Source organism: Eleutherodactylus coqui, chromosome 11 (assembly GCF_035609145.1).
Source record: "Eleutherodactylus coqui strain aEleCoq1 chromosome 11, aEleCoq1.hap1, whole genome shotgun sequence".
NCBI lineage: Eukaryota > Metazoa > Chordata > Amphibia > Anura > Eleutherodactylidae > Eleutherodactylus > Eleutherodactylus coqui.
Window position 1 is genome coordinate 338,607 of NC_089847.1, and position 23,335 is coordinate 361,941.

At 48.1% G+C, this 23,335-nt stretch overlaps 1 protein-coding gene across 1 annotated transcript in view; it reads left to right on the plus strand.

The window, feature by feature from the left end:
• CDH16 (cadherin 16) overlaps positions 1-23,335 on the plus strand; it is a 208,800-nt gene that overhangs the window by 180,833 nt on the left and 4,632 nt on the right. Inside the window, exons 13-14 of the mRNA XM_066583811.1 lie at positions 2,092-2,340; positions 4,564-4,680. Of these exons, the coding sequence (XP_066439908.1) occupies positions 2,092-2,340; positions 4,564-4,680 (366 nt within the window). The remainder of the gene's footprint in view (positions 1-2,091; positions 2,341-4,563; positions 4,681-23,335) is intronic.

Consider the following 23,335-nt stretch of genomic DNA (forward strand, 5'->3'; position numbering starts at 1 on the left):
ACATGCAGCACTAAGTTGGTAGAATGCAGACTGCTGACAGGCTATACAGGTAGGTTACATGACAAGAGCAAGTGCATATCGCCTAGGGTGGGCGCAACGCTAGATTGCTGGGGTTACTTACCGGGCTCCGTGTCACTCTGGTGTACAGAATGCACTGCTCAGATCCTTTATGTATGTTTATCAGAGGGCAAGATGGCGACAGGACGCCGGTCTAGGCCGTGATATCGCGGGGCTGGAAAGGCAGAGCGTCACCAGAAGTGACATGTGGTCCAAACGCTTTGGCTGTGCATTCCAAGTACAAGAAGTGGCCGGGACCGGCTGCTGGGAGGCGTTAGACTCTCTAGAAGTGGAGAATCATCGCAATATATATACATAAAAGGACAATCTAGGGCTGCTATTGGATATTAGTAGACCTAATACAATATAGGTGTACATATATGCTCTAAACCTCTTTTTATGTACCATTTGTTAGTGACAAGGTGGTCAGAGGCCAATAGGGAGGTATAGAGTAAATGATTAGCCAAACGGAGATAAGAGACCTTTCAGGGTATGGTTACTATATGAATTGTCACTGTTTGGGGTTTTTTTGCTCTCATGTGTTTCGTCAGATTTGCTACTATCATATTTTTCTAGAATTTCTTTTACCTGGTTTCAGGGTATTCAAGCGAAAAATCCAAAACATCTCTTTCATTTTGAGTTTTGAGAAGTTTCCTGGTGGGATTTTGTCAAGTGGGGTTATGCGCATCCCCGTTATATCTTTATCATGGTGATGGAGAAAGGGTTTAGATACACGATGTAGAAGGTAACCCCTTTTTACATTTGATCTCTGCTGATTTGCCCGAATGCGGAGGGCATTGGTTGTCCGACCGATATACTTGAGGTCACATGGGCATTCTATCAAGTAGATAAGGTACGCCCTACCACAATTCAAGAAGTGATTGATGCGAAATCTATTCCCTTTTCCTAGATCTATGTCTTTTTCGCCAGATTGAATATTTAGGCAGCACTTCCCTTTATTAATCCCACATTTATAGACTCCCCTAGGGGTGAGTATGTGGGGGGTGACTGGAATGGTTGGGGTTTGGCATCTGGGACGTGAAGGGGCTAGGATATTTTTCAGGTTCCGGCCTTTATGAAAAATAATTGTAAGCTTGCTGGTAATGACTTCTGTAAGGAATGGATCTCCCTTCAGAAGGCTCCAGTGTTCATTTACAATCCTTTTTATCAAGCTTTATTTATATTCAGTCAGAAGAGGTTTGGTGAATCGAACGTCTTCTTAGGTATCTCTTGTGAATTGATGTCTCGCGGTTTATTGAGCAGCTTCTCCTAAGCTGATTCAACCAGTGTCTTGGGATTCCCTTTGGTTTGAGAGCGAGCGCTCAGTATTTTCGATTGTTCTTTGTAATCCTCCATATTACTGCAGTTCCTCCTAATCCTGGTGGATTGCCCCGGGGAATATTCACTTTCCATTCTTTCGCATGACAACTTCTGAAGTTTAAGTAGCTGTTTGAATCCACCTTCCTAAAGAAGGTTCTTGTCTGTATTGTGTTTTTCTCAATGAATAGTCCCAGGTCTCGGAAAACAGTTTCTTCTTTACTGAAGTTTGTGGTAAACTTTAATCCCCAGTGGTTTTTATTAGGATAATAATTATGTTATTTATATACATATATATACATATTCCACAGCACTTACAAGACGCGGGAACGGATACAAAACCCCGCTGACGTGTAGTAATGGAAACAGCTGGGGAGCGGGGCTCCAACGAGCTTACATACTACAGATAATGGGGGATACAGAAGGTAAAGGGGCAGAAATAGAGGAATAAATACTTGTTCTTGGTGTCGAGGAACGCCTTTAGATGGCTGGAAGTGATCTTTACTTACTATTGGAGTGTAAAGAGCAATTGGTGTAGTATGTGAGAGGAAGCAATTCTCAAGTTAGGGTTGGCATGAAAAACCGTGAGTCCAGGGGTACTAAAGAAGGAATAAAAAGCTGGATTTAAACCTCGGTGACTCCTCGCCTTGTATAAGGAAGGTAAAGAAAGAAAATATAAAATGAAGTGTTAATACAAAGGTTTCTGGTGTTTAACAGGTGATGCTGGTCTATCCGCAACCGCAGATGTGACAATACGAATTCTAGAAGTCAAGAAAGACAATCCCAGCAAGGACGGTCCCATCAGCGACAAGACAGATGAGCATCTCTGTACACCAAGGAGAGAGGGGCAAAGACTGCTTATTCCAGCTTGGGACAGAAAGCTGGCAGGAAACAGCATCGCCTTCGTATTTGGTTTTCCTAATGACGCTACGCTTCTTGGACAGTGGAAGGTGACTGCTCTAAATGGTATGTATTGGAACAGACAACTACCGATATCTGCTACTTCTACATACAGCTTGGCATGGCTTTATAGAACATTTTGCCCTTTTTATACTAATCTTCTTTCCTATTAATTGTCTTTAGGGCACATCCTCTGCCATATTGCACTATAAGAGATACATTTTTTACATTGCACGGCTTAAGGCTGTCGCTGTCAAATTTCAGAAGAGTGCTGCATTAATCCCTTAAAACTCCCAAATAGCCCTGAGATTGTTTCAGTACTGCATCACTCTTCCGATGCACCAGCAAGTGCCGGCTTTACATTCTTGCATTTCTCCAAGCCTTCTGCTACATTTTAAACACACGCTAGTAAAAGTCTGCCAGCTAGAGATGCACACGTGTCTATGATGCAGCGTGCTGGAGGGCACTGCGGATGGTGAGAGTGGCAGGGGCGAACTTGGATCATGGTTGTTATCACCAACACTTCCCTCCCCCAATAGCGCCTGCAGCGGGTGTAACGGGGGTTTATGCTTATTACTATATGTGATAACGGTGCTGCCGCCACGGTGTAGCTCAATGATGGAATTAACAGGAAGAATGCAGAAGCAGAGAGGAAGGAGGGATCAGTAGGGTCACTTTTACCAACACTTGTAGATATCCACTGATTTATAACGTTCATAAAAGCCCATTAGCATGGCGACTAGTAAACAGTATATTTGTGTACTTGCAGCAGTGGCAGAGACGGCAGACTGTGGAGGGATTTAGTATTAAACCACTGAACTCACTGTGAGCCCAACGGGATTTCTCAGACAGGGGAGAACAGTGTTTGCAAACATGGTCTCAGCCCAGGGGCGACCCGTGAGAGGGGCTCCAGCCCTGTTATTTGGGTACAGTGACTAACCTCACTTTCCTAGACTCCGGTGTTAAGTAGCCCTTTCACTCACGGTCCTGGATTTGGTTGCTCCAGGGCTGGAGGATTGGCTAAGGTATCCGGAAACCTTCCGATCCACTTTACACGCTTCTCCTCAACTTCTCCCACTCTATTCTGATATTGTGTTGTTTCCTGCCGCAACTCTCAAATAATGAGATGGCTTGTGGGATCTTCTCTCGTTTCTCACACTCTGCCAGTAGCGGCGTCTCGGCAATCACCTGCTTGTAGCTGAGGCTGCAGGATTCGCTATAAGTCTCTGTGCTCAGCCGTAACCATGTCCAAAACCTTCACACACGTCATCCCCGTGCGGGTCTCTCAGCAGCTCCCGCAGACCCCTCACACATGTTCTACCCGTGCGAGTCCCTCAGCAGTTCCCGCAGACCCCTCACACACGTCTTACCCGTGCAAGTCCCTCAGCAGTTCCCGCAGACCCCTCACACACCTCCTACCTGTGCGGGTCTCTCAGCAGCTCCCACAGACCCCTCACACACGTCCTACCTGTGCGGGTCTCTCAGCAGCTCCCACAGACCCCTCACACACGTCCTACCTGTGCGGGTCTCTCAGCAGGACCTCCCACAGACCCTTCACACATGTCCCACCCATGCGGTTGTCTGAGCAGGACCTCCCACAGAGCAATAGCAAGAGTATATCATAACCTGAGCCTCGTGTGGTGCAGAGTGTAAGCTCTCGCCTACGACCTGAAGGTTTGCAAGTTCGATCCCCGCATGAATCAGGTAGCCGGCTCAAGGTTGACTCAGCCTTTCATCCTTCCGAGGTTGGTAAAATGAGAACCCAGCTTGGTGGGGGGTAATAAATAATAATTACCTGAAAGCGCTGCAGAATAAGTTGGTGCTATACAAATACCATGATTTGATTTTTTGATTTTGATAACCTGTTGCTAGCAGACTTCCCTACTCATTAGGGGCACTGCTTTAACCCACTCCTGGACCTCGGGTAAGTGCCAAAACTACCTGAGTTTCTCATAGAGATTTGTAGTACCCTCCTGAGTCATTACAATGAGAACAGATGACAAGAATGTCCCGCTCTTCTTCCTTGCTAATGGGCCGTTCCCAGCCATGTAATCTTAATGTAATGGCATGTCATTGGAAGAAGTAGATTCAAGGGAGGCAGGATCACATGACCGGCCGCCTGAACAGAAAAAGCATCAACTTTTCAAAGGGCAAGTATATTGAGATTTTGCGCAAGTGGGAGATAATGCATGTAGGTGGTTCTACAACTGGAGAACCCCTTTAACCCTTGAAGACATCATTCATAAATGATTATTTTGGAGCTGAGACTCTTGTTCTATTATTCCCTAGGTACCCATGCTTACCTATCCATGGCAGTTCGATATATAGAGCCTGCGGTTCATCATGTGCCGATCGTCATTACTGGTAATGGAACAGATCCACTGAGTAGATCTTTGCAACTAAGAGGTAACGTCACGTAAAACAAAAAATAGCAGCATTAGCAAAAAAAATGTTGACATTCAATAAATGATGTAAATCGCTGCAGCAGCCAAAATGCAGAAAAGCCCCTACATGTTCACGTCAACTTCTACCTGTTCATATGCTTTTATTTAGCCACAACTTCTCTGCCTAGCTCTGCTTCCTAAAGGTCACGATGTAGAAGGATGGCCGGCGCGGCGCTGGGGTAATTCCTGCTTGTGGAGTTAGGGAGAAGGATGAAGCAAACCCCTGGAGCACTAGGGCTTTCAGGGTAACCAGGGTCTGCATATACAGTTGGAGGGCCAGAAGGTCTTCATGGCCAGGATTGGGCCATGCAAGCCCTGGTTGCTTCCTGGCAGTAACGGAGCAGGTATCTGCCTCTGAGTACTCGTCTTATGTACGCCGTTGACGCTTAAAAACGTTTACTGAACTAGAACAACAGGAGGTTCCAATACAACAAACCGGTTTTCAGAAAACCAAAAGACCTCCGTGGTTCGGTAATCAGATGCCCATTGGGCAATTCTAAAGTCCTTCAGCAGGCCCAGTTTGCCGGGTCCAAATATTCACTGTCCATGGCGGATCCTGCCAATAATGTCTAGAAAATGGCAGGAGTGCGCAGGGCAGACCGTGCGTGATGAAACCTCTGCTGGCTAAACTTCCTCTTATTCCAAACAATGCAGAGCCACATATGCCCATAGGGCTGTAATCCTTCCCTCAGATCCCACAGGGGAGTATCCCGAACCCTGCTCTCGCAGCATAGCTCACCAACTCCCTGACTTCCTGTTTCACCCAGCAGCCACTTCCCCGGACCACCGTACTCCCGCCCCCACTTAAAGCCACAGATGCTCATATGTAATGAAACACAAAACTAAAAACAGGACCATACAGGAAAAAGCACAATGCTCTACCCCGTTACAAAGGTATAAAAGAAGTTGCAGATAATGCTATTTGCTAATACACAGGCTTGTGTTCTCCAGTATTTTAAGCTTTGCAGTAGTATATGTGCTTTCTCGGCTATCGTGCGCTTGTGATGTAGAAAAATTGTCTCTCTAGCCCAATAAACATTCCTTTTGGCAAGGCAGAATCTCTGTTACCATTGACCCGTGCTGGCGGTGCCTCCGGGCCAACACTGTTCTATTTTAAGTGTGTTTTCAGTGCTAAATCACATAAATCTGCAGGAGATCTACGGTGTGAAGGATGGTGCTGAGTTCCAGACACATACAGTCTGCAGCCACACATCTCGTGGGACTCGCAGGGCTAATTTTAGTAGTCCTATGGGCGTCGGGGACTAAATGGCATCAGAGGATTGGTAAACTGTACTAAAGGGAAATGTTTACCAACCTTCTCTTGTGTCATATCGCCAACTTTCCAGCAGTTTCCAGGACATCAAGGCTGTGACTTCTAGGTCTTCAGCCTAAATTCTAAGATTTAAACAATGAGGCCGTATGCTTAGTATGTGACATCAAAGTTTAAGTCCTGGAAAACCTCTTTTGCGGGAGGAAATGCCTGGTAGAAAGAGAGAGCCTGTTACATAGATTGCATGACATCACTACTCTCATATGGTGATGTCATCCAGCAATCATCAGTGCTTTAAGGCTGTATGACTTCACTCCCCTCATTCTGAGATGCAACCTCCTGCAGCGTCCCGTAGGGTGACCCCAGACACAAGGCGTACATTGAGGATCTGGGATGGCAAGATGCTGGCTTGTCACGGTGGCACTTACCACGCTCCCTCTCGGAGGGACGCATGTGGGCTCAGCCAGTGCAGCGCTGGGCCTTTTCTGGACACCCCTAGAGATTTCCAGTAAACAGGAGAACAGGGATAGCAGATGTCACAAGTGACACCACCATTCTGTTACCCACCGGTATGACCCTTGGCGGTAAATAAATGGAGCTGTAGACAGAATTAATATACCTCAGGCCCCTGGGAATGGTCAGGGCCTGGAAGAACTTTACTTGAATAACTTCAGAATAACACAAGGCATAATTGACAGTTCTTAAAGTGCTGGTATTAAACAGACTTGAGTAATAGTACCTTCACATGGTGATCCAAGACTTCAGGATGGCCGTGTGTGAACAACAGACTTAGGAGATCCCAGACTTCAGGATGGCCAGGTCTGACGAATGACAAAGAGTATAACTCCAATAACTCTGGATGGTTGTGTAGAAAAAGACGTCAGAACCTCTGCACTAGGCCTTGAAAATTGCACTTACTTCTGGCTCATGCTCTCTCTCTCTCTCGCGGCTCACTTTTTTCTCATCACAGATACACGCACGCTAGGGAACCTCTCTTCCTCTTCCATTTTCACCACATGAGAGTTGAAAGTACCCCCATGCGGCTGGCACTCCGAAGCCTCAGGAACCCAGAAGCAATGGACTCCCTTACTCTGAAGAATGGAGTCTCTTTCCTGCTCTCACACACTCACATTTATAGCTTCACTCATACCATGTGACAGGACATAAATTGATACATTTACAAGCAAGCTTCAGGCTCTTGCAAACACTTAAAGGGGTTGTCCCGCGGCAGCAAGTGGGTCTATACACTTCTGCATGGCCATAATAATGCACTTTGTAATGTACATTGTGCATTAATTATGAGCCATACAGAAGTTATAAAAAGTTTTATACTTACCTGCTCCGTTGCTAGCGTCCTCGTCTCCATGGTGCCGACTAATTTTCGCCCTCCGATGGCCAAATTAGCCGCGCTTGCGCAGTCCAGGTCTTCTCCTGTTCTCTATGGGGCTCCGTGTAGCTCCGTGTAGCTCCGCCCCGTCACGTGCCGATTCCAGCCAATCAGGAGGCTGGAATCGGCAGTGGACCGCACAGAAGAGCTGCGGTCCACGGAGGCAGAGGATCCCGGCGGCCATCTTCACAGGTAAGTATAGAAGTCACCGGAGCGCGGGGATTAAGGTAAGCGCTCCGGTGAGCTTTCTGTACGTCCCTGCATCGGGGTTGTCTCGCGCCGAACGGGGGGGGGGGTTGAAAAAAAAAAAAAACCCGTTTCGGCGCGGGACAACCCCTTTAACCCATCACACACTGCAGCTGTGCAATACATATAACAGAATGACTAGACAGATTTGCACAGCGCACTAACATAGAACATGACATGTATGACATTATGGAGGGGGCCAGGAAAGTATGCACTGAGCCACTACACCTCTAATCACAGACTGACCCACTACATAGATTGTGTCAGCTCATTGCACTAACTGTGACATCACCATTTAATCCCAGACCAACCAGCTAAGACTAACTCCTTTTGGGGGTTCCATCACAGATCCAGCACAAAATACCAGAAATAATAGCACTGCATGCTGGGCAGCTGACCAGAAACCGAATGGACCCCATTATAGTCATTGGGGTCTGTCTGGTGCTGTTCGGTTCCATCCTACACTCACCCTGACTAAAGTGTCAAACGACCTCCTGACTGCCAAATCGAGAGGCGACTACTCCCTACTGATCCTCCTCAACCTCTCTGCAGCATTCGACACTGTCAACCACAAATTTCTCCTCACTATGCTTCACTCCATTGGACTAAAAGACACTGCTCTCTCCTGGTTCTCCTCCTACCTATCCAACCGCTCATTCAGTGTCTGCTTTGCTGGCTCTACCTCCCCTCCTCTTCCCCTTGCTGTTGGGGTCCCCCAGGGCTCGGTCCTCGCCCCCCTCCCCCCTCTTTTCCATATCCACTGCCCCCATTGGACCATCAGGAGATTTGGTTTCCAGTACCATCTCTATGCTGATGATACCCAGCTATACACCTCTTCCCGGAACATCACAGCAACATTCCTCCAGATCGCCACCGACTGTCTATCTGCTGTCTTTAACACTATTTCCTCTCTCTACCTAAAACTGAACCTCTCAAAAACTGACCTACTGGCGTTCTCGCCCTCTACTAACCGAGCTTATCCTGACATCTCCATCTCAGTGTGTGGCACCACCATAACTCCCAGACAACACGGCCGCTGCCTTGGGGTCATATTCGACTCCGAACTCTCCTTCACCCCCTACATCCAAGCTCTCGCCTGAACCTGCCAGCTGCACCTCAAGAACATTGCTAGAATACGCACTTTTCTTACCGTGGACGCGCTAAAAACACTCACTGTCGCCCTCATCCGCTCCCGCCTCGATTATTACAACTCGTTGCTGATCGGCCTCCCCTGCACCAGACTCTACCCTCTCCAATCCATCCTGAATGCGGCAGCCAGGCTCATCTTCCTGTCCAGCCGCTACTCGGACGCCTCTGCCCTGTGCCAGCCACTGCCAGGCTGCCCATCAAATACAGAATACAATTCACACTCACCACCCTCATTCATAAAGCCTCCACAGTGCACTTTGTGAATGACGGTAGTGAGTTTAAATTGTATTCTACAATTACACCCTACATTGTATCCCTCATCTCAATTCACCACCCAGCCCGCGCCCTCCGCTCTGCTAATGAAATCAGACTGAGTGCCCCTGTAATTTGAACCTCCCATTCCCGCCTCCAAGACTTCTCAAGAGCAGCACCGATCCTCTGAAATGCGCTACTAAAAAATATCCGGGCAATCACTAACACATTAAACTTCAGGCGTTCTCTAAAAACGCCCCTCTTCAGGGAAGCATACCATATTCCCTAAACCAAACCCCTCGGTATTCTGCCTGACAACATGCTCCATGTCCCACAGACTGCAATCCCTACTAGCCGTAATCAACCGGCACCTGCAGTCATCCTGATTCCGCCACTATATGGCCTGACCATTGTCTGTGTGTATAGAATCGCTCACTCTCCACCCCGCCATACCGTGCACATCTCCACCCCGCCATACTGTGCCCATCTCCAGCCTCTTTACCTTCTGTACCACTCCATTAGTTGTAGTGTGTAAGCTCGTTGGAGCAGGACCCTCACCCCTATTGTTTCCACCAGCTGATTACTTCATGTAACCGTTGTCTTGTGTTATTTCCCCTGTATTGTAAGCGCTGCGGAATATGTTGGCGCTATATAAATAAAGATTATTATTATTATCATAAGACAGACCCGTTTGGCCAGGGAATTCCCCTTTCCTGTTCCACGAACATAGCAGGAAAATGGAACTCCGATGCAGATGTGAAAGCGACCTAAATAGGATGCAGGATTTGATTCTCCTCACCCTGTGATGTCGTCAACCAATCACAAACTGACCTGCTAAAAAGATTGTGTGACTTCATTGCGCACACAGTGACATCATCACTGACTGCTCTGTCACATAGATTGTGTGAGCCCTGAAACCCCTTTGTGGGCAGTGAATTTACATCTATTTGGCGTTTCTTCATTGTGACTTATTATTTTCTTTGCCCAATAACAGTGTGTAATAGGATTTTAATGATGGATGGTAATTAGCACAGTTGATTAATCATTTGTACGACCGTCCTTTAAGAGTGCTTCTACAAGAGTGCCAGCAGCAGCACTAGGGATCACATTTTGCCGACAACTACCAGACTAACCCAGCAATTGGTGCTTTAACATGAGGATTTCTCCCCTGCAAAATGCAGATAAAGCTACATTGATTGTGGCCAGAACCTGGATTAGTTGGTCCCATTACTATGAGGAGTCCTGGCTGTAGTAGCACCCCAATACATCTATGCAGCAGTCACAATTGGCCTACAGAAGTCATTACCTGGTGTGAATGAACCTTCTCATTGTAAATAAGAGTAGGCTTATAGTCAAATACTGCGACATATATAGGAACTGTAGTGGCCCAGAGTTAGTGGGGCCCCTCCATAATGTTTTATGTCTGTTTCATGTCAGTGTCTTATGTGTAGAATGCATTAGATTTATGTGTATTGCACTTCTGCAGTACTGAATGGGTTAATGTTTGGTATGTGATGTCTTGTCTGGAAAATGTAACATTTTGTGAATCATATGTTTTATACATATGTTTGCAAGAATGCAAGAAGGAACAGTCAGACAGTTCGTTAGTGAGAGGAGTCTGACACCCACACACCAGACGAGTCAGTCTGTGTGTGGAGCATGGAGGAGGCCGAGCGATGGCCTAGAGCTCAGCCTGGGCCTAACCAACCCAGGAATCCTGAACGCTTATGGTGAGTGCTGGGAGTAAGGGTGCGGGCAGACGAGCGTAGGCGTATTTACGTTCACACGAGCGCAACGTATAATCACCCGAGCGATCGTTTTTCACCGATCACGACCAGAGCTAGAAAGCGTATTTTCGTTTGTTCCTACTTTGCAAACGGTCTTTTCGGCGATCGAATATGCGTTGGCGCGTATTTCGGTCGCATATGTTCCGGTTTTTTTTCGGGTTGCCGTTTTTACGCGCCGTAAAATCGCCCATGGGAACGAATACATTCGAAACCATTGCCTCAGATGGTCACGTATATACGTTTGGTCGCAAAAACGCGCCGTTTATGCGCTCGTCTGCCCGCACCCTTAATGCAACCGCTCCACAGTGAAAGAACAAGGAAGCAGCAGAGTGAGTGTTGATCGGTAGATAGTTTGCCGAAGTGGGAATCACACAGATAACTTGGACTGTGGATTGTCCTCCCTGTTACACCACTTTAGCTTGTTGTACCTGTACTAGAACTGTTTATTTGAATTGAAGTTTGGAAAGTTACAGTAAATGGACAGAACTGACCGTTCCCGGTTCTTGTTCAGAAAGAACTCTTCTGTATGGACTACATTCATTATTCAATGGAAACGCATTGGAAGAGGGTACGGTGGCGTCACGTGTGACAACTCAACCTAAGGTAACCGCTTGTTACTATCCCTGTGATCTTCCCCAGCAGTAACTTGTTCTGGTCCTGAGCTACCCCCAGGGAAGGAAATGTTAGAGCCCTGTGACAAGGACTTTTTCTACCCCACTGTCTCCTCGGCTGCAGAACCACCTAGAATCTAATTTACTGTCCTCTATATAATGCTCACAGGAGCAGACAATATTAAGAGAGGTGGAGAGCAGCACAACCTTTAACCAAAGGAAAAGTGGAAAGACGCCTGGTGCACGGTCCCTCAATGGATCTGGACTCGTAGATCCTCACCACGATAGAAGAACTTCAATTGAAAAATAGAACCAGCACTCTGGAATTTTTATACAAAAAGAATCCTCCTTTTTATTCCCCGGTCCAATGCATAAATGCGGGCTGACCCCATAAGCTGACAATCCAAGCAATGAACACAATCATATACAGAGAGAGATTATGGTGTTCTGATTCTAGAGGCATCAGGATCAATCGTAATTATCATATGATGCAGAATGAAGTCTCCTTTTGTATGACGTACAATTTTACTCCTCTCAGTTGCCACAGTAACCAATGAGTGATTATTATATTCAGTCTTCTATTACCAAATGTCTGACAGATACATCACTCAGTCCTTTATTAGACCCCACGGGCCCCTCATGATTGGCGCCCCCTGTACGGTAATTCGCCCCGTGACCCCGGAGTGCGGCATAAAGCAACGTGACAAGTTTTCCGCGGATTAGTTTCAGTGTGACTCCACATTAGATGGAAGATGCAGTGATCGGAGCGACTTCCAACGAGGCCGGTCACCCGGTGCTAGACTAGCCGGGGTCTCACCGCCGACCGCGGGGGTTTTCTCATGTAACGGTGTGGAGAGTATACAGAGAATGGCGCAATCGAGGGAAAACATCCAGGGAAAGGGGATCCTGCGGACGGAAACAACTCATCCCTGAAAGGGGTCGGAGGAGGATGTCAGGAATCATTCTGACCAACAGACTGCACAGTCAGCGGAATACAAAGCTGGAGCTCCAACTAACGTGTCCGAACGCACAACTCGCCGTTCCTCCACATGGATGGTATAACAGCAGATGACCAGTTCCAGCGCCATTGTGTGTAAGAGAAGCAGACTCCAGCGGGCAAAAGAGCGCAAAACTTGTATCACTGAGCAGCAGGAAAACATCTCCTGGTCAGATGGAGCCAGATTTATGTGCTGATGGGAGGGCAGAATTTGGCACAAGCAGCATGAATCGCTGCCCCCTTCCTGTCAGCTGGTGGAGGTGCAGTAATGGTGGGGGAAGGTTTTGACACCTTCTGGGTCCTCTGGTACTTGTGGATGGATGCCATGACTACTTGCTGCGGTTCTGCGGTCCTAATAAAGTCTAGACTCATCTAGCAACAGAGTAATAGTTTAATTTTCCATGATATCTAGCGGCTTCTATTCTTTTGGAGTTTATTGGTGTGTTCATATGTTGCTGATGTTCTGTGGATTTTGTTGAAGATCTGAGGCATATTTCACCTTTCTCAATTTAATTCAACATGAAGAGGTGAAATCAGCTGCAGTTCTGCAACAAAATCCACAGAAAATCAGCAACGTGTGAGCGCCCCCTATGGGTGTATCTTCCGGTAGCCATACACCTTAAGTAACTGTCAGACACACACTGATTCAGCTAAGGCCACTGGGACACACATCCAAATTATGGAGGCAAAAATGCAGCCATGTTGCATCACGTGAAACTGGCCTAACAGCTATTCTCACCCAGCTATACCCCTCCTCCCGTGACATCTCTGCACCTTTCCTCCTTTCTGACACTGTGTCCTCTCTCTACCTAAAACTAAACCTCTCTAAAACTGACCTGCTGGTGTTTCCACCCTCCACTAACCGACCTCCTCCTGACATCTCCATCTCAGTGTGTGGCACCATAACTCCCAGCGCGCCCCCCTATATCCAATCTCTGGCCCGAACACGTCAGCTGCACAAGAACATCACAAGAATCTGCCCCTCTCTCACCGCAGACGCGCTAAAAACGCTTACTGTCGCCCTCATCCACTCCCGCCTCGATTATTACAACTCGTTGCTGATCAGCCTCCCCTGCACCAGACTCTACCCTCTCCAATCCACCCTGAATGCGGCAGCCAGGCTCATCTTCCTGTCCAGCCGCTACTCAGACGCCTCTGCCCTGTGCCGGTTACTGCACTGGCTGCCCATCAAATACAGAATTCAATTTAAATTCACTACCTTCATCCACAAAGCCCTCCACAGCGCTGCGCCCCCCTATATTGCTTCTCTCATCTCAATCCATCACCCAGCCCGGGCTCTCCGCTCTGCTAACGAAACTAGACTGCGCGCCCCTCTAATTCGAACTTTTCATTCCCGCCTCCAAGACTTCTCCAGAGCAGCACCGGTCCTCTGGAACGCACTACCAAAGGCTACCCGAGCAATCCAGGACTCGCAGAACTTCAGGCGTGCTCTAAAAACGCACCTCTTCAAGGAGGCATACCGAATTCCCTAAACAACCCCTCTCTCTGTACTCTGCCTGATAACATGATCCCTGACCTACTGACTGCAATCCCTGCTAGCCATCATAAACCGGTCCTGCAGGCATACCGATCCTGCCGTCACACGGCTAAATGTCTGACCATTGTCTATGTGTATAGAATCCCTCACTCTCCACCCCGCCATACCGCGCACATCTCCACCCCACTGTACTGTGCACATCTCCACCCCGCCATTCCGTGCACATCTCCATCCCGCCATACCGTGCACATCTCCACCCCACTATACCATGCACATCTCCACCCCACTATACCGTGCACATCTCCACCCCGCCATACCGTGCACATCTCCACCTCGCCATACTGTGCACATCTCCACCTTGCCATACAATTCACATTTCCACCTCGCCATACCGTGCACATCTCCACCTCGCCATATCATGCACATCACCACCTCGCCATACCGTGCACATCTCCACCCCACTATACCGTGTACATCTCCACCTCGCCATACTGTGCACATCTCCACCTCGCCATACTGTGCACATCTCCACCTTGCCATACAATTCACATTTCCACCTCGCCATATCGTGCACATCACCACCTCGCCATACCGTGCACATCTCCACCTCGCCATATCATGCACATCACCACCTCGCCATACCGTGCACATCTCCACCCCACTATACCGTGTACATCTCCACCTCACCATACCGTGCACATCTCCACCCCGCCATTCCGTGCACATCTCCACCCTGCCATACCGTGCACATCTCCACCCCACTATACCATGCACATATTCACCCCACTATACCGTGCACATCTCCACCCCGCCATACCGTGCACATCTCCACCCCGCCATACCGTGCACATCTCCACCCCGCCATACCGTGCACATCTCCACCTCGCCATACTGTGCACATCTCCACCTTGCCATACCGTGCACATCTCCACCTCGCCATATCGTGCACATCACCACCTCGCCATACCGCGCACATCTCCACCTCGCCATACTGTGCACATCTCCACCTTGCCATACCATGCACATCTCCACCTCGCCATATCGTGCACATCATCACCTCGCCATACCGTGCACATCTCCACCCCACTATACCGTGCACATCTCCACCTCACCATACCGTGCACATCTCCACCCCGCCATTCCGTGCACATCTCCACCCTGCCATACCGTGCACATCTCCACCCCACTATACCATGCACATCTTCACCCCACTATACCGTGCACATCTTCACCTCGCCATATCGTGCACATCACCACCTCGCCATACCGTGCACATCTCCACCTCGCCATACTGTGCACATCTCCACCTTGCCATACCGTGCACATCTCCACCTCGCCATATCGTGCACATCATCACCTCGCCATACCGTGCACATCTCCACCCCACTATACCGTGCACATCTCCACCTCGCCATACCGTGCACATCTCCACCCCACCATACTGTGCACATCACCACCTCGCCATATCGTGCACATCACCAGCCCCTTTACCTTCTGTATCACCCCATTACTTGTAGTATGTAAGCTGGTTGGAGCAGGACACTCACCCCTATTGTCTCCATCAGCTGATTACTATGTAACCGTGGTTCTGTAATGTTTGTACTTTTGTCTCTCTGTATTCCCCCGTCTATGTAAGCGCTACAGAATATGATGGCGCTATACACATACAGATTATTATTATTATATTAGTATCTTCCTGACTCCGCCCATGCAGAAGTAAGCAGAGGCCGGCTGAGTGTGCATGTGTGGTGAATGAGAAGGGGAGGCGCCTCTAGCAGCTGCTTATCTCCTATATATATCTCCCCCGACTACTATCACTGCAAGAGACCCAGAAACATAAGATGGGAATTGTCAGGTGAAGTTCCTTTACACCATTCTGAATAAAAGCAATATGCTCCAAATTCCCTTTATTTCATGTAAAACTACCGTAGATGTACGAGTTGTTGCTTCGCAGTGACACCCGTGGATGGAGCACATTACTTCCCAGCTGAAGGCCAAGTGTAATTACATAATAAGTAAGTGCACATCAGCGCTTCATTGCTGCAAGGATACTTTTGTTTAACTCCTTGGCATTCAGTGTTTCTTAGCTGCGGAGGTTCTAATAACAAAGCTTTCGTCTCTTCCCTGACAGCCGCTGTAACCCTCCGGGCCGCTGAAGGATGGGGCTTTTACAACTCCTAAATCAAATCAGCCATACAAAGACACCCGACTCCACCGGGCTGCTTCTCAGTTGGGTTGCATGGGTCATTTGTCTGTGCGATTTTTGGGCTAAAATAGCATGGAAATAGGACAGATTTGAATAGGGATATTTACATGGGCTTTAAAAAAAAAAAAAAAAGCAACATGTCTAGAGATGAGCGAGCATACTCGCTGAGGGCAATGCTCACTCGAGCAATTGCCCTTAGCGAGTATGCTCGCTCATCACTAAACATGTCCTATTTTTGTCTGATGAAAATCGCCCATCCGTATCAATGGGTGCGTTAAAAAATATATTGCACTTACACGATGCAAGTCTGATCTGTTTTCAACACACGTAACCATGGGGATCATAAAAAAAGTGAAGAGAAGCAGCGAGTGCTGAGCCGTACATTCGGGGATTTTTTTATGCACATGAAAGACAGAGAAATCAAGTGTGAAAATCACAAAAATGCTTGAAAATCTCCGAAAGAAATTGGACTGTTTTTGCGGATTGCAATCGACTGTGTACGTACAGCCTCAATGTAAACCATTGGAGAAAGTGCTCCTACTGTGCATACGTAATTCCAGGTTTTGTCTGACCAAAGTCACTGTCCAATGATTAGGAACGTGTTAATTATATGAAATCATAAATGGTGCGTCCGTAATGGGCCAATCAATATGTGAGGTGGATGTTGTGGGCAGTTAGCCTGAATCCTGCCTTAGGGCGGTTTAACACAGCCGAGAATCCTGTGTGAGTTTGGTGTGTTACTTAAGACTCGCGTGAATATGAAACCCGTTCTTTTTGGAACATACATGAGCGATGCTTTCCCCCGCGCTCCGGAGGATCCTACGTCACACGAAGCATGGGAGGCATTTTTGCCAAAAAAAAAACGCCTCGTACCTGTGTGAAAATGCATGTTGGCAAGTGGGATATCGGGCTGAGAGCGCGCTCGCCCGTGTGAAGGTAGCCTTAGGCCCTAGGGTATTTTTCCGCAGTGGAAAATTCCACTGCTAAATCCACAACATTTCCACAAAAGACACAAAGCCACAGTTTGCACCATCTGTGCCGAATGGGACTAGAAATCAGCTGCGTTTCCGGAAAACCACAGCGCTTTTGTGGAGATGCTGTGGATTTTGCCGCTGAGTTTTCTGCAGCATCTCCGCTACACAGAAAGAAGGCCAGTAGTCCTACTATCTCTGGGCTCGTGTTCTCATTTCTGACTATGTTTTCCTCTTTTAAATCTGAAGGGCCGCTTCCACATGGGCGGTTTTCTTGTGGGGATATCGTGTCGCCTCTGTGGAAGCGGCCTTATACTTATTTCTTAATTCTAAATCCACTTTTCTTTCCTATAATTTACGCCATGCACCCGGGTGACTTTGGCGCCTTTCCACATCATTCTGGGTGACCCGATAGACAACCTTCCTACCCACCGTTAGAGGAGCATGATGATGCGACACAAGAAGGGCAGGTCTGGAGAAGATGTTACTGTTGGGCTCACGGTCGCTTCCCCCAGAGTAGACTGAGCATTCTGTTTCCTCACATCTACAGTGGCGTCTCCTCATCATCTCCGGGTGACTCAGTCCTCTTTGTAACACGTTGTTATTGTCAGATGCAATTATGTTCTCTTCACCCACGTGGGTTCAGCTGCTGCTGGACGTCTTACTGCCGACACGAGGACATTAGCTGGGAAAACGTGGCTGAGGGATACTTGCCTCCTCGGTGACACATTTTACACTTCTCTTTGCATCCTGTAATAGGATTTGCTACTGTAAAAAAACACATTAAAACTTCTGGTTTCAAGATGTTCTCAACCCAAATTGATTTTCACTAAACCTTATTCATGAAAGAGAAGATGTGATGTGACTGCGTCCGTCAGCAAGAGAAGGTGCAAATCACTTCTAGTCCCTAAAATAACATTTTTGTGCCAAAGAATCACTAAGATCCCGTTTATATCTGCTCTGGAAGCTGTAAGTGGAGCAGAACCGGAACAAACTCTAGGGGAGATAGCACCGCATGATGCACTATTCATCTGGGCAAGTGGTGGGACCGGACCCCATTATAGTCAATTCAGTCTGTTTGGCGCTTCTGGCTTTCTCCTTGCTCAGTTTCCGGTGACACAAATGACAACAGAAAGGTTAAAGGAAATCTGTTGTTGTGCATGTGTAGTGGCCCAGAGTTAACGCCCCCCCCCATAAGTGTGCATGTGTTTGTCTTGTGCCTTTGTATTGTCAGTGTCTTCTATGTGTGTGCATTTGTGATGTATATTGCACATTTACAGCACTGAATGGGTTAACGTCTGGGTTACGTCTGGAAAATGTATCTTGTGTGTCACGTGATCACGTTTCATATAGGTGTATACATCGTGTAATGTCAGTCTAAGCCTAAGCCTGAGCATGAAAGTTAGTAGAGTGAGAACCTCTTAGTGAGTAGGAGAAACTATGCCTCATCCTACAAGGATACCCTTGATGGAAGAGGCTGAGCAATGGCCTGATGTGTGCCCTGGGTCCTATTCACCCAGGCCTCCTTGCTGTTAACATGGAGGACTGAGAAAGTGAGTAAGAGGAGCTACCAGGCAGCACTGAGTGCTATTTCAAAAATGTGAGTGCTGACCAGTAGAGAGCTGGAGAGAGAAAGGGAGTGGCCGGGAACAGAATCTCACAGATAACTAGGACTGTGGACTCGTCTGTCATCCTGTGAATCCATCCTGTCACACCACTATTCTGTCTGCTAGCGCATGTAATGTTTTGGACTGTATTTTATTTTATCCACTTTATTTGGAGTAAACGAGCTCTACCGACCATTCCTGGTTTTTGCTCATAAAATTATCCCTGTGTGTGGATCTTATTTCCAACTTCTGGATTCACCACAGAGGATGGAACAGTGGCGTCATGAGTGACAAAAGAACATAAGGTAAACCGCATACTGGGTTTACCCTGTGAAACTCCCCAGCAGTAACTTGGTTGGGTCCTGCGCTACCCCCAGGTGAGGAGATGGTAAAGCCCTGTGACAAGGCCTTACTCTAACCCAGCTATCTCCTCGGCTGTGGGCCCGCTCCTCGGCAGAGCTTATGGCGTCACGCACAGAATAATTTCTCCGCACCTGTTCCTAAATACAGAAAAGTGCCTCCACCATTTTTCCCAGACCCGGGGAAAAGTTGTGTACCTGCGTTTGAGTTTCTACGGATTACTGAGCTGTTTTCTGGTCTTCCATCCCTCTGAGAAAGTCACTGGAGAGACAATGCTGAGCTGCCTGCAGAAAAATGCAGCGAGAAGATAGCAACTATTCGTTTAAATCTCATTCATATGTTTCCAGGATGCATTATACTCTGAGACACGGATGTGTTGAACTGTTGAACAAGGTTGAGTTGCTTGATTTGCATTTTATGACAATCAATGAAGAAGACAATATGGGCCCTCCAAGCTTCATCATCCTCTACTTTGGAACCCTTGAAAACTTCCCACCACCAGTTTCCTGCCATGGCTGAGGAATAAGTAGGGGTGGGTCGACCCTACTGCGGAACAGCAACAGAGTGCAGAGGACTGCCCAGGGGAGGAGTCACCACTGCTGGTGAGTGAGCCGCTTGATCTTTCCCAACAGACGAACCAGCGTGAGCACCCCTCCAGAGGAAATAGGGCCCAGAGTACTACAGGGAGTTCCAGCTGGATACCCTCCATCCAGACTCAGCTTTTACTGGGGCAATGAGCCCAAACTAGAGGGGTTAGTATCCCTACCATCAACTGCTTCACCACTTCCTGAGAATCGCCTTAAAGGGGTTGTCCCGCGCCGAAACGGGTTTTTTTTTTTTTTTAACCCCCCCCCCGTTCGGCGCGAGACAACCCCGATGCAGGGGTTAAAAAAACAACCCGCACAGCGCTTACCTGAATCCCGGCGGTCCGGCGTCTTCATACTTACCTGCTGAAGATGGCCGCCGGGATCCTCGGTCTCCGTGGACCGCAGGGCTTTTGTGCGGTCCATTGCCGATTCCAGCCTCCTGATTGGCTGGAATCGGCACGTGACGGGGCGGAGCTACACGGAGCCGGCATTCTACACGAGCGGCCCCATAGAAGACTGCAGAAGACCCGGACTGCGCAAGCGCGGCTAATTTGGCCATCGGAGGGCGAAAATTAGTCGGCTCCATGGGAACGAGGACGCCAGCAACGGAGCAGGTAAGTATAAAACTTTTTATAACTTCTGTATGGCTCATAATTAATGCACAATGTACATTACAAAGTGCATTAATATGGCCATACAGAAGTGTATACCCCCACTTGCTGCCGCGGGACAACCCCTTTAAGTAACCCTCCAGATGGGACCCTATCCTTCCTGAGAGTGCTCCTTCCTCACACACCCCTCCAGCAAAGGAGAGGCTCCAGAGGCCACAGAGATACTATGCTGGAAATGGTTTTTGGGGAGAGCCGGTACCCCCCATGGATCCTGATCTACCGAGACAACAAGACATCCTACCCACACAACTTTGGCCCTTCATCCGGGAGTATGAGGATGCCAATTTCCCTTTTACCTTTGTTGAGGAGTAGGTGGAGCGGCCAAGAGGACCCCAATATGTTGTACCTGCTTCCCTACCCAGAGGATGGACTTTTAGCTACCGCCACATGGCAGTGATAACCATGGAGAGGTATGCCAGTCCAGAGGACGTATTTGTATCACTGCGGCATCCTCTTTCATTGCCTCAGGTTCCTTCTGTGGAGAACATTGATAGGCCTGACAGTGCATCTGCAGCAAAGCGGCAGTCGGACCATGACTGTTCTGAGCTGGCAGTGGACCCAGAGGACAGTGAGGACTCTGAGGTAAGAGCCTTACTGTATAAAAGTCCTTCCCTGTGCTCATCTACCAGCATAGAGTCCTGGAGTACCAATCCTACCTCCACAGGATTCAGTACTGGATCAGAGGCAGAGAAGCCCACCGTCCCTTACACCAAGGTGACATGTTGTTAAAAGAATTCCCAAAATAGCAACAGCACGCAAAATAAATTTACATAGCTATAATCAAGGGGTGAGATTATGCCACCTGGTATTAGCGTTAGGACCCATCTGAGCTCGGTCACCTGGACGTTGGTAGATGGGCCAATGTAATTTGATCAAATTATATACCAAGAACCTCGCATTATTTAATGTGGATAGAGTATTGATTGATGTTCTATGCAATGTTATACAATGTTCAAGTAATGTGCAGGAGAGTGACCGGAGTTTAAAGTAAAAGTTTGCATTTCTACTGACTGTGTGCATGTTTGAGTGATACGGGTGTAAATGAGTTAGGAGGTCTGTATGCTGCATCCCCAATATTCCACTTAACGTGTGCCAGTGCCTGTCTGTTATCTCGACTGTCTCAGGAGATGCAGCCTCATTATCATTTTTCTAGTCAACTCGATTGGGGGGTATTGACGTCTAGCTACCACCCTTCACATAGTTTTTTCAGGAGTAGTGATGGTAATTCAACATATCTCTTGCTTCTCTAAACCTGCCAGTCACCCTCTTCTATTCTTTTGTCTAGCTATAGTGATGTATTCTCATTTTTGTCTTCTTAAGTCTGTGGGGAAAAGAATTATGTAGGTGCCCCATAACAATGTTAGTGAATCCTAGATTCTATCCAGCCTAAAAGTATTCTCCGGTGGTTACGGCCATACCACTTTTCACATACACGCTGAATATGTCTTATGGCTTTTTAAGGAAAGTGACAAGGGTAGTCTGTGTACACCGGGATGGATAAGCTCCGAGTAGTAACTAGAGGGTGAGTAAGTGTTAAGGTTTCGCCTTGAACCCTCCATGACTGAGCAGATGGTTCTTCAAGATGATTTATATCTGAGTAGAACACTGAGACTGACCAACTCTGGACCTATACTTTGTTTTAAAGAGGGGCCGGAGTCGGCATGCTCTGAGTAGGGGGGGCTGTAGTGGGCCAGAATTAATAGGGTCCGTCCCTAAGTATGCATTTGTTTGTCTTGTGCAGTTGTATTGTCAGTGTCTTCTATGTGTGTGCATTTGTGATGTGTATTGCACCCCTGCAGCACTGAATGGGTTAACATTTGGGTTATGTCTGGAAAATGTATCTTGTTGTGTGTCACGTAACCATGTTTCATATATGTGTATGCAAGGTGCAATGTAAGTCAGTCTAGGTCTAAGCCTGAGTCTCAGTCTGTAAGTTAGTTGGAGTGAGAACCTCTTAGTGAGTAGGAGAAACTGCACCTCGTCCTACGAGGATCCCCATGATGGAAGAGGCTGAGCGATGGCCTTATGTGTGCCCTAGGCCCTATTCATCCAGGCCTCCTTCCTGTTAACGTGGAGGACTGAGAGAGTGAGTAAGAGGAGCTTCCAGGCAGTGCTGAGTGCTATTTCCAAAATGTAAGTGCTGACCGGTAGAGAGCTGGAAAGAGAGAGAGCGGCCAGGAACAGAACCCCACAGATAACTGGAACTGTGGACTCGTCTGTCATCCTGTGAATCCTCTGTCACACCACTATTGAGAGGTTAAGTTTGAGGAAGAGAGAGGACATGGTGTTAGAGACAGTGGTCAGACAGTCAGTGATATTTTGGAGGAATGGTTCAGAGATGTCATGGGAGGAGGTGTATAGCTGGGTGTTGTCAGCATAGAGGTGGTATTTGAGGCCAAAACTCTGGATGGTTTGTCTGATTGGGGCTGTGTAGATAGAGAAAAGGAGGGGGACCAAGGACTGAGCCCTGGGGAACCCCAACAGCGAGAGGGGACGGAGAGGAGAGGGCCGAGCCCTGGGGGACCCCAACAGCAAGGGGAAGAGAAAAGGAGGGGTCCGAGGACCAAGTCCTGGAGGACCCCAACAGCAAGGGGAAGAGGAAAGGAGGGGGTCAAGGACCGAGCCATGGAGGACCCTAACAGCAAGGGGGAGAGAAGAGGGCCGAGGACCGAGCCCTGGTCGACTCCAACAGTGAGGGGAAGCGGGAAGAAGGTAGAGCCAGCAAAGGAGATGCTGAAAGTGTGGTTTGTTACAGCCAGCAGGGGCAGATGGACAGGGGATTCCTACACCAGCCCTCTCCCATGTCCCTACCTACTTGCCCCCCTGGGCTAGGCCCCAGGGCGACAACTGGGCGACGGTCCCTGCGCTGCACTAGTGTCAGGGACCCCAAGAAGAAGGAACTCAGAGACCGACAGGTGGAGGGACGTACCTCTTGAGGAGCGATTTGTGGAAAACTCTGTGGATTCTCCACATGTCCGGTAGTGCCAGCTCATATGCCATAGGACTAATCACTTTAGT